Source organism: Puntigrus tetrazona, chromosome 4 (assembly GCF_018831695.1).
Source record: "Puntigrus tetrazona isolate hp1 chromosome 4, ASM1883169v1, whole genome shotgun sequence".
In the NCBI taxonomy this organism is placed as follows: domain Eukaryota; kingdom Metazoa; phylum Chordata; class Actinopteri; order Cypriniformes; family Cyprinidae; genus Puntigrus; species Puntigrus tetrazona.
Genome location: NC_056702.1, coordinates 12,296,704 through 12,308,979, shown reverse-complemented (window position 1 = coordinate 12,308,979; position 12,276 = coordinate 12,296,704). Strand labels below are relative to the sequence as shown.

Sequence of the window (12,276 nt, the reverse complement as noted above, 5' to 3'; positions counted from 1 at the left end):
TTATGAAATAAAATGTCAGCTGATGACGAGATAATAATGGTTGTCAGGCTTTGGAGTGTTGATTGACTCCATTTACGCTTTGATTATCATTCTGAATCCAATTAATATGAAGCCAAATGTAATCCAATTAATCTTTAAGCTTTAAGCTTTTTGTTAAGGAATGTTTTTGTTTACAAGCAGATACTCTGTTTTTTCTTTTGATGTTTTGAACAGATAAAGGTGCATCTCAATAAATTAGAACGTAGTGGAAAAGTTCATTTATTTCAGTAATTCAACACAAATGGTGTATAAAATAAATTCAAGGCACACAGACTGAAGTAGTGTAAGTCTTTGGTTCTTTTAATTGGGAGGACTTTGGATCACATTTAACAAAAACTCACCAATTCAAACACAGAATAATTTATAAGACCGATAAAAACTAGAAAATTAAAAAAAATACTTGGTAAGGGCTTTGATTGCTGCCTAAATTTGCCTTGGCACTGCTGAGGTGGTATGGAAGCCCAGGTTTCTTTGACTGTGGTCTTCAGCTCATCTGCATTTTTTGGTCTCTTATTTCTCATTTCCTCTTGACAGTTGCCTATAGATTCTCTATGGGGTTCAGGTCTGGTGAGTTTGTTGGCCAATGAAACACACCAACACCATGGTCTTTTAACCACCTTTTGGTGCGTTTTCAAAAAACAAAATGGACCAACACCAGCAGATGACACTGGACCCCAAATCATCGCAGACTGTGAAAAACTTAACACTGGAGATCAAGCAACTTGGGCTATAAGCTCTTCCACCCTTCTTCTAGACTCTAGGACCTTGGCTTCCAAATGAAATACAAAACTTGCTCTCATCTGTTGCCACTGGGCAACAGTCCAGTTCTTTTTCTCCTTAGCCCAGGTAAGACGACTCTGACGTCATCTATGGTTCATTTTAAAGGCTCAGGAAACCTTTGCAGGTGTTTTGAGTTGATTAGCTGATTGGCATGTCATCTTATTCTAATTTGTCGAGATCATCCCAATTAAAAGACCCAAAGACTTAAGCTACTTCAGTCTGTGTGCACTGAATTTATTTAATACACAAGTTTCATCATTTGAGTTAAATAAATGAACTTTTCTTCATTAACACCTTTGCACTCATATACTACCTTACTATTTGGATTTTCACAGCACAGATTTTATGCTGAGGTGATGTTATAGAGAATATAAACAACTTATTAGCGCCTGAAGGCACAAATTAATTTTCACATCGAAGGCTGCTTGACTGTAATAGGGAAGTGCAGTTACTCCTGTGAATTATTATACAGGTAAATACGAGAGTCTTATTTTGCCGGTATGTATAGGTCTTATGAAGCTGGTGTTTCATTGTCAGACTAGCTTGTGACTGGAGGTTCAGGATACGCACAGTGAAAGAACATCATCAAGAACATGATCAAACACCATTGTTACAGTGAAGAGTATCTCCTTATTGCTAAAAGCAGATATTTCAATGATCTGCATTAATACAGATCACACAAAACAGATATATAGTACTATATATATATATATATATATATATATATATATATATATATATATATATATATATATCACATATATAGTATAAATCGCTAAATCGTAGAGTTGAAATGTGTCTAGACAGTTAACAGTGCAAAACACACATACGCGTCTGAAATACAATGAAACATTAACTAAACTGCACTAGTTGGAACCCCACTGGGCACATCAATAAATTGGAAAGACTTTAGATCAAGACTGTCTTTCATATTAAGAATAAACACTTCAACATAAGTGCAGCAGTAATAATTAAGTAAGAAATGATTTTCACAAGTCTCAGATTCATAACGGTAATGGAAAAAATCTTTTATGAAGTCTTGGCCATGTATAATACAGGCTTTTTTTTTAACATTTAAAAGCCTTGATTTGGCACTGTGTTCAGCAAGAAGCTGTTCTTTCAAAAAATTTTGTTCCAGACTTTTCCAGAGATCGACCACCAACCTCTTTATTTAGCAGCTGTTCAGTATTTCTTCTCTAGCCCATCCGGCAGAACATCTCCATCCTCCTTTGTCCGTTCTTCGCGGTCTCAGTGGCTTCATACTGCTGCTGGATGATTGACTGAAGGTCTAAAGCAAGTCTACACAACATATTGTAAATAAATACAACGGCTCAAGTTCAAAACAAACTCCGGCATGTGTGAATCCATGGAAGGCTTTAAAAAAGAAGACACTTGTGTTTTTCCTTCTCTTCTGTGCAGCTGGTGTCGGATAAAAGTGTTGTGAGCATCCATCGCACATGTTGAGCCACAAAAGCCCCCAGTGACTCATTATAGACTGCAAAAGCCAGCCGTCCCAAAAGAGAGCCTGTGATATTATCACACCCGCATAGAGAGACCTCACAACCAATGAGAAAAGAGAGAAAAAGAGAGGATGCTGCTTATTTACAGTGAATTTTAAATGTAGACACACCCAGAACACAGCTGTTACACTTTTACAATGATAACAAAGTGTTGTGCAATTTTTTGATCTCTCTTTTTTTTTGGGATTTTAAATAAATACTTTCAACTGCCTAGAACATACAAGGAACACCCATATTTCTTTCTTCCTTACATTGTCTTTTACCGATTTATTTATTGAAAATTGGTAACTTTTATAATTCTGTTTCCGCCAGCTTATAAGGGTTTCTGTTCCATGTTAAAATCACTGCAACACTTCCTCTTGTTATTGTTTTTTATTTTCTTTGGATTAGGGAACACTTCTTAAACGTACAACCCAAATTCCGGAAATGTTGGGACATTTTTTAAACTTATAAAATAATATGAAAACTAAAACACTTTGAGCCAATATTTTATTCACAATAGAACATAGAGAACATAAATACTTAAACTTTGAAACTTTATCCTTTTGTCCTCTACATGAGCTCATTTTAAATTTGATGCCTGCTATATGTTTTTAAAAAGTTGGCCAGGGGGCAACAAAGGGCCGAAAAAGCAATAATTTTTTTAATTAAGTTTTTTTTTTTTCAGCTGGGAGAACATCTAGCAACTAATTCAAATTAACATGATCTTAGAGAGGCACGGTCTCTCAGAAGTAAAGATGGGCAGACATACTCCAATCTGTGAAAGAGTGCGTAAAACAATTGCGTAATACTTTACATTCCTCAATGTCAAATTGCAAATCATCCGTAGTGCGTAACATCATAAAACAATTCAGAAAAGCTGGAGAAATCTTTGCATAAGGGGCAAGGCTGAAGATCTTTGTTGGATGCCCGTGATCTTCGGGCCCTTAGATGACACTGCATCACTCATCTGTGTGATTTTTTCATTGACATTACTAAATGGGCCCAGCAATACTTCCAGGAACCACTGTTGCTAAACACAATCTACCGCACCATCTGCAGATGACAACTAAAGCTCTATCTTAAAAAAATAAGCCATATGTGAACATGTCCTGTGGGCCAATGCTCTGTTTCAAAGTGTTTTAAACTCCTGATTTGTTGCTTATTGTTAGTCAGTAAGGTAGTTATTAGTGTTCTGAAAGTGTTACCATATATTCTTGTCCATCAAGAGCCAACTGAACCTCAGCTAACAAACTTTGCGTCTTACCATGAACATACCAGTCTGCTGCAGAGACTGAAATGTTTGACTGGTGCTTCAGCTAAAGCTCTGGGTCATAACAGAGTTCCTGAGGGATGTAAATAACGATGATGATAACAGACGCTTCCATAAATGAACATAAACATGAGCCACCAAATTACCAGCCTGTGGAGAACTTTAATTTTCTTTTGCTATCTTCTCTTGTTCAATCCCACTGATGAACAGAGTTTTATGTAAATGTATCAGTGTGTGGTTTCATCTGAACACACACAGATGCTTCTATTATCACTGGAATTCATAAGTATTGTTATCAGCCCTCGTCTCGCACAGAATCTCTCTCTATAGTGCCCTTAGAAACATACGCGTTTAAATACTGTTTCCCAGCAGGATCGTGTTGTTTCATGCGTAATGTCTTCCTGACTGTGCTATAGTTTCCTCTGTGATATACTGTGAACTTTCAGGCTGCCGTTTACAGCTGTTTCTGCTGAAATTAAACATTGCCATCATTTTATTAACTACACTGTAAAAAAGCAGTTTGAGCTAATTATTATTTAGTAACTAGTTCCACAGATTTCATGCACACTATTTCTGTCTTTAAAGTGTAACACAAGTAGTTGGCTTCACCTTCACTGAACTAATTGCAGTCATTTAAGCTAAAATTTTTAAATTGGTCAAACATTTAGTAAACCGCAACTAAATTATAGCAATTAAAATTTAACCATTCATGTGTTTTGTATGTTACGTAAATGATAAGGAATTGCTGATGTATTTTTATAGTTTAACAAAATTATTGTCTATCAGTCACTGAAACCACAGTTTTAGTCACTCTCCCCGCTAAATCCTTATTTTGGCTTTTTCAGACATAATTAAGGCACATGAAATAATGCTAATTATCTTATGAATGATTTGAAGTGAGTCACCAGCAGCCTGAAAGGATTTTGTCCGTTCCTGTCAGTTTTCCAGCGGACAGAAATCCCTAATGATCCAACCCGTTCCCCACAGCCGAGACTGATGTCACCAAATAATCCAGCCTGCTCTTCTCATATTAGATGACTAAAGTTTGACATTTTATGAAGAAAATGTGGTGCGTGTCTGTGTAAAGTTCACTGCTACGATGCTAGGCTGCTGTGATGGCTGACAGGGCGCTGCTATGTGTTATCTAAGGTGTTCGGAGTAAGCATCTTGCCTTGAGATAAAACATTGTTTATCACAATGTCTTGTTTTAGCTGATGTACAAAGCTTTCTTAAGCAGTTAGCAGTATGCTAATTAAGCAAGGATGCTAAACCAAAGGCATTCAGTGGTAAGAGTGTAAGCTAATCTGCTAACTTGCTAACCAAAGGCAAACTGAAAACATAAAAAAGATGTATCGTTTTAAAACATTTTAGCCTTGTTAATGCATGATATGCAATTTAAAAGACATTCATTAACATATTTTCATGATTAAGAATGAAAACACCATTATGTGTTATTTTATCATTTCTTTTAAGGCACTGAAGAGAGTAAAACGAGGCTAATGCACACCTTGAGGGAAAAGTGCTGTTCACTGCTGCTATAGTGATTGATTGCAGCTTTTTATTTAATGATACATTTCATGGGAAAAGAAATCATGAAGTAGTTTGTTTTGTTTGGGGTAAAAGGCTTATCAGCGTGGGACAAAAGTACTGATACAAATACTTTAACTAAAGTAGTATCTTTTGCATAACAATCATTACAATCATTATTCATTACAATCACTTCAACAAATTAGCCATATTATTACCATATTGTGTTTATTTTGTTACTATTATTTACAATTCAACTACACTAATGTGTTCATTTATGTACATATTCTTACCCTGCTGTGCTTTTTTCCCTGTTGTTCTCTTCCTATAAAAACTTTTCTCAGTCAGTGAAATAGCTTTTAGGCAAAATTGTTAAAGTTATGATATGTTGTCTGGAGCCGGTCTTGTATTAGATCTGTTAATGTTACAGTATTTATTGCTGTTGGTCGGCTCTGCTGCGCTCTTGTCATCTGCAGTAATTTACGCTGGCAGACAGCAGACCACGTCCACCTGTGTGTCAGCCATTTTGACAGCTGAAAGAGAGGCGGCCATCCATTGTGGCAGCTGTCAGACAGGCTTTTACTGGATGCGTACTCATACCTAGGGATGTTCATACACACGCTAACACATGAAAGCACACACTCACAGATGAATCGACATCAAAATGAGGTGGCGACACAGAACATGACAGCAATCCGGTGACGAGCGATACACAGCTGTGTGTGTGTGTGTGATAGAGAGATGGCAAAGCACTCTGGGAAAGAATGAAAGCTGATTTCTTTGAGCTTTGACACTGCTGGGCTTTCTTTCAGCTTCACAATCATCTGATATTTCTGATTTTGTCACTGCCGGTGCCGAGACAGAGAGGAACTCGCACAAATATATCCCACAATCCCATTAAGTCGTGGGAGTCCATATGTGTGAGATTATGCGCGTCATACAGTATGTATCTGCTGCAGTGACGTTTAAACCCTGAGATCAAATAGAAGCTGCTATTTCTCTCTTTGTCTCGTTTCAGCTTCCAGTGGCAAATACCGCTGACGCTCGCGGTGGGAAACTCCAGTCACATATCAACAGAGACCATCATCTGGGTCTCCAATAAAACAGGTACCATAAATTGACTCTAAATGTGTCATGTGGTGTAATCACCAGATACACAAAAATACATCATGAAAACACATATGTATACATCTTAATAATTATTTTTACAAATGTCGTTAAGTATTAATTCATAAATATTGTGAATCAATACTTAATGACACACCACATTTTGGTAAGTCAAATGATCTGATACCATATTTTAAGAAACTTCAAATAATCATGAGAATCCTCATGATATTTTTAGCATGTCTGTTGCACTTCATAGGCAATTGTCAAACTTGACAATCGAAAAATATTACAAATGTTACAAAAGTAATAACTTGTGATGCCAAACTGTTTTAACTGCATCAAGAATATGACTCACCAAGGCCTTTCCTTCGTTATATTGATAATCTCTAAATATCAGAATTATTTTAATAAGAAATGTAAAACATGCTCATCACAGAATAGGTATAGAAGCCACTGTATGCATTCATTAATTGCATTTTTTTAATTAATTGTTATATCTGAGTGTCAAGTTTCTTACATATAAAGTCAACAACTGCTGTCAACCAGCGATGTATAAAAATACAGATAAAAGTACAAATTTAATTGGATTTTCTCATTAAATTTTGACAAATTCAGCTCTCAAGAGTGCTTTTATGTAAATGTCGTTTTACAACACGTTCAAAATGCTATTCATCTCTGAGTCACACGTCCATGCAGCAGCTCCACATCCACCATCATTAAATTCAATTCTGTTCCATTCCTTTCCCCTCCACTGGGAGAACGAGGTGGATTTTCTTCAGATGGAGCCACAGCGAGTCAAATTCCAAGAGCCGGAATTGAATTTGGTCTGCGAGTGATCCATGTGACTCAGAGCTCAGAGTTCCTCTGATTGCGGGACCGTTGAACAGCCTCTATTTTCAGCTCACCTTCTTTTAAAAACGGCCCTCATCAGGGCTACAATGCAGATCAGACAAAGAAACAGAGACTGTAACATAGAGACCCCATTTATATGCATTAACTCAGCGCCTGACTCTAGCAATCTGGCCGCTGACGCCGGATGCTCCCAGGATCACGATACACTTCAAACGCATTGAGTCCATGAGTGCTCCAAAGCACTTAACCAGTGCATTTGTTATCCATGAAAAGGCACAAGGTCTGGCTGGAATATTACAAGATGAGAAAGTGGCAACACATTAGATTACAGATGTAGTGCATTATGAAATGCCGAATACATTGTATATTTTCATGCAGGACCGCTTTTATAAGTTCATTCCAAAATGATAAATGCACTAAAATTTTTAAACATTGATATGAATAAAAAGCTTTTTGAGTGCACTGACAGGCAGAATATATCAGTTCATATGAACCACAGTGAAGGTTTGTTTCATTTCATTAGAACTGTATTTTGTTTCTGTACTTCCTGTTATCTAATGGTGTTCACGTCTGTCTGTGAGTGTTTAGAAGTCATTTGGTGCTGTGTTTCTGCTCATACGCTGGTGAGTCGAGCTGACGTGAGCTGTCATTAAACATTGGTTTCATGCTCTTTTTTTATTCCTGTGTATTTATAGAGAGGCACAGAGTGGGTCACGTGGACGGCGAGACGTGGTTGCTGGGCAACATCAATCAAACGGGCTACTTCAGAGTGAACTACGACCTTCACAACTGGAGACTTCTCATTCAACAGCTGATGACCAACCCAACGGTAAACTCTCTTCTACCTCTGTCAGTCATCTTTCTTTTTGGGTTTTTCCTTTGCACTTCTCTGTCATGATCCTTCCTTTTCCTCACTCTCCTCATCACTCCTTTCTCTCCTGCATAGTTCCTGCTGTATTATAAATGTCTCTGCTTGTTCTCCACCGGCAGATCATCTCTGTGGGCAACAGGGCCGGTCTGATTGATGACGTCTTTAACCTAGCGAGGTGGGTTCTGTTTGTTACACGCAGAGTCATTCAGAGCCTGGAACCTGCTCTACAGATGCATTTAACTTCCTTAACACCCCCACAGAGACTATTCAGTCTAATTCAGCGTTATTTGTGCACTGCTTTTTGTTGTTACAGTAACTGTCACATTATTTCAGAGGCCTGTTCACCTAACAGTGAGGAAAAACTCTTGTAGTATAAATGCCTGTTGAGACCAAGTCTGGATTTTCAGAACAAAACACATCAAACAGATTTCAAAATGAAACATGTCATGTCTCAGTACTTCACTATTGTCAAAATTAAGCAAGTTAATCTTTAATTATTATGGCTTTGAAAGCTTTAATTTTTCCATTTAAATTATTTCCAATTATTTAAATGCATGTAAAAGTGCCTCCAAATGTCTGTTTTATTAGTAATTCATTGCATTTCTAAATGACGCTGAGTTGGTGAATCTTGAATTTCTAAAACCAAATTTCTTCCAGAAGAACTTTATACCAACAGAAGATTTTTTTTTCATAAATGTCAAAGAACAGACAGGGCGCTTATACCTAAAGTTGCAGCACAGAGCAGTGAAAATGGATCTTCATCTTCTTGGGATTTCAGAAGATTTCATCATGACTGACAGATTTGTATGGAAGTCTAAGTGTTGCAAGAGTAGAACACTTGTTCAGTCTTGGTATTAACATTCATCTCAGGTCTGATCACATGTCAGACATTATTTTGGATGAGATTCCAAAAGTGTCTCATTAGTTTTCTACACAAAGTGTTTGTTTCACATCTTCTGAAGCTGCATTCTTCCATAGTGCTCTCCAAGCAAATTAACATGTCAACACTAGTAGTGTTCAGATACTGTTTGATCTGCTGATACTAGACGAATCACTCAAATCCTAGTCCTTATTTGAAATCTCCATATGATACTACTCTGAAGTGGATCCAGGAAATCAATCTGAGAGAATTAGCCAATCGGGAATGATATAAATGTGCCTGAATCTCAAACGTAACTAAGATTTTCTTTTGGTCAGCCTAAAGGGATCTTGAAAATAGCTGTCAATCACAAACTGTAAAAAACTGTGTGATCCTGTCAACTTCAGTGAGACGTTTCATTACTGACAGATGCAGTTCTCTTACTATAATTCTCCTTTTTCCTTTGGCCTGAAGGCATTACTGAAGAAAACCCCTCATAGCTCATTAGCTCATTAAGATGAGACCTGTGCTGAGACTATTGAGCCGTTACTGAGATAGCGGATAATAAGAAAGCGAGGGAAAACCTCAGTCTTCCCGCCTTTCTACTCATTGTGTCTATCCTTCAGAGTTTCATCGGTAGCTGGAAAATCATGAACGTCTATTAATGTGAGAGGAGGAAGAGACAGAACGATAAAGGTAGAGAGATACAGAGCATCCTCTGAGAGTTTATAGTGCCACAGGCTGCCAAGCTGCCATTAGTCCCTTCAGGAGCGACTGCTCTCCCTAAGGTCCTCTCTGCTTTATACAAAAACTCTTACTCATTCTGCTTAATGAAGGAAATTTCGATCGCTGGCAGCTAAAATCAGTCGGCAGCCAAAACGGTGCTTTTGTTATCGCTGGTCGACTTTCTGAAACATTGAATGTTGTGTATTCAGGTGCCGCTTTGTACAGTTTGTGAAATCAATTCATTTTTATTCTTCCACCAAACTAAGTGAGGACGCTGCCAGATGCTCTGCTAGCATTAGCACCGCTGTTCATCAAACTGAAACGACAGGCTCATCTGCCGGCGCTGTGCGGCTCTCGTCGAGCTAGACAGGGGTTTAACAGGCATGTGGAGAATTGTGTTTTTGGCCACAGATGTTTCCTAAGCATGACGATTCAGTCAACCGGCGACAAACCTGCAGGGAAACTTGTGTTTATTACCATCACGTTGAGCTGAGAATGGAAACCTGTTTCTCGTCATGTTCATTTAGCCTGTTTATTCGGCTCGGACTCGTTTACTGAAGAGCTGGATAATTGAAACTTAACAGGGCTGAAGGCAAATCCTTTAGTTCCTGAGTTTTGATTTCAGTCAGGTTTGTACATATTGTTTCTCTCTGCTGTTGTTTACAGCTAATCCTAATAAATAAGAGCGGATGCTAACAGGATGTCTTGTTCAACCTCGGGGCTCAGATTTGTAGAAGCGGTTGTTGGCTCTTACGTACTTGAGAAGCGAATATGCCAACCTGCATATTAAAAACACGGCATCATCATTAATCACAATGTGCAATGTGTGACTCTTTTCTCTGTAAATTACAAGGATGATGAAGAGGGTTCATATGACTGAGGAAACCTAACGGGTGCTTCTGCCTTCAGTTATGTTGCATAATTAAATGCCCCTGATGCTCATGGGAGTCACTCACAGATCAATACTGCCTCACAAAGCTCAGTCAGCCTTTATTGTGAATATGAATCACAGGATCAATTGAGGAAAAGAAAGCTGGTGTCAATGAAGCCTAGTTTAAGAATAAAGATCATACTTTAAGTACATTATTAATTGGTGAATTTAATAGGGTTAATGGTGTAGCTTTGCATCTTTAAAGCACAAGTTTACTTTTATATTCCCAGCTCTACAAATATTTTGGGTTAATTTAAAAAGTAATATTTAACTGACATTGAAAATAAATTAAACTGAGTGTACCTGGGCTAATACAGTTATGTATGTAGGCTACTAAAATCCAGATAACCGAAAGACAGAAAGATTTGGAGCTAGGAAATGTAGAAAACAGAACAGCACAAACACAAGAAGTAACAAATGAACACACAAAGTCTTATATAGATTGGTAATAAAACTAACAAGAAACAGGAGATTTCAAAAACGTTTCTTGTCCAATATGTGACTCTATCCATTCATTTATTATTAATTTATTCCATCAACACATTATAGTGTTAAATCAGCAGTTTATGCAGTTAATATACACTAGCTATACTTGTCTTTACACAGCAGTTTGAACTTCCATAGAAACGCTCATCTGTTTCTAACCCGATATTAGCATCATCAGCAGATTGTTGCCATAGAGACGGAAGGTTTGATATGTAAAACATCACAACTCCTGTCGACACTTCTGTGATTCTAAAGAGCAGTGCTTAGTGCGTTTTTTAATATTCTTTTCCTCTGACAATATTTTTTATGCACATAGTGAGATCTCATTTGACATGAGTCTCAGTGATGAAGCTTCTTAATAGGCCTGTTTGAAATGCTCTGCTAAAGCTCTGAATAAATGAGCTACAATTACAGGCCAATTTAGAAGAATGATTTATTTAGGAGACTGATATGTTTCTCATGAGTTATTTCAACGTCAGTGACATTTGCCTTGTTTAAAAATGAAATAGCTTTTTCATTTAGATTTAAAAAATTCAATGTGTAAATCATAGTAAAACAATTCCCTCTGTGTTCAAGAGCCACGTTCTGTTATTTTCAACTCACTGACCTGTATATGTGCGTGTTTTCATGTCCCAAAAGTGATCAACTCATTCATTACTGTGCCCACTAACAGCAGGGAAAACATCAGTGCCACATCATAGTTTTATGGTCATGTTGTTTTCTTTTATTTTTAATGAATATTTCCTCTGAATAATGCAAAAGGAAAAAAAGGGAAGTTTTTATGGAAAGGATAAACTAAATGGCCTTATTCCAACATGTGGTAATAATGGAAGTGTCTCTAAATATAAATGACAACCATTATGTCATACGCTTTATTTTTCCTCCAAAGAAGCATACTTTAATATTTGATACAAACTTTAATAGAAACTATTAAAGTCTATGTGAAAACATTGTGTGTGCAGAGGTTGCAGTAATTTATATGCTACTGTGTCTTGAAGTGCAAGGAGAAACACACTAAGCTCTTCTCAGTCTCAAGACCGCATCCTTTGTTTTGTGCACACATCAGGAAAATATCAAATATTTACATGAGTGTGAATGATAGTCAATGAGTTTTCCCCAAGTACCTTGGCATCATTAGAAACTGATTAGTTGTTTGTTATACGAGTCTCATACAACATTAAGGTTTTATTCAGCTTTCATACAAAAGGTGTACACAAGACAGTCTACTCAAGGTTTAGACACAATCCGGAAATTGGTTTTATGTAATACACGCTCAACCAGGTTTTTTTTTTTTTTTTTTTTTTTAATATAAACAGTAAAGCC

At 37.2% G+C, this 12,276-nt stretch overlaps 1 protein-coding gene across 1 annotated transcript in view; it reads left to right on the top strand.

Moving 5' to 3' along the window:
* The window catches only part of LOC122343504 (thyrotropin-releasing hormone-degrading ectoenzyme-like), a 91,530-nt gene that overhangs the window by 62,191 nt on the left and 17,063 nt on the right, over positions 1-12,276 (top strand). The window contains exons 8-10 of the mRNA XM_043238010.1: positions 6,137-6,225; positions 7,776-7,909; positions 8,071-8,126. Coding sequence (XP_043093945.1) covers positions 6,137-6,225; positions 7,776-7,909; positions 8,071-8,126 — 279 coding nt within the window. The remainder of the gene's footprint in view (positions 1-6,136; positions 6,226-7,775; positions 7,910-8,070; positions 8,127-12,276) is intronic.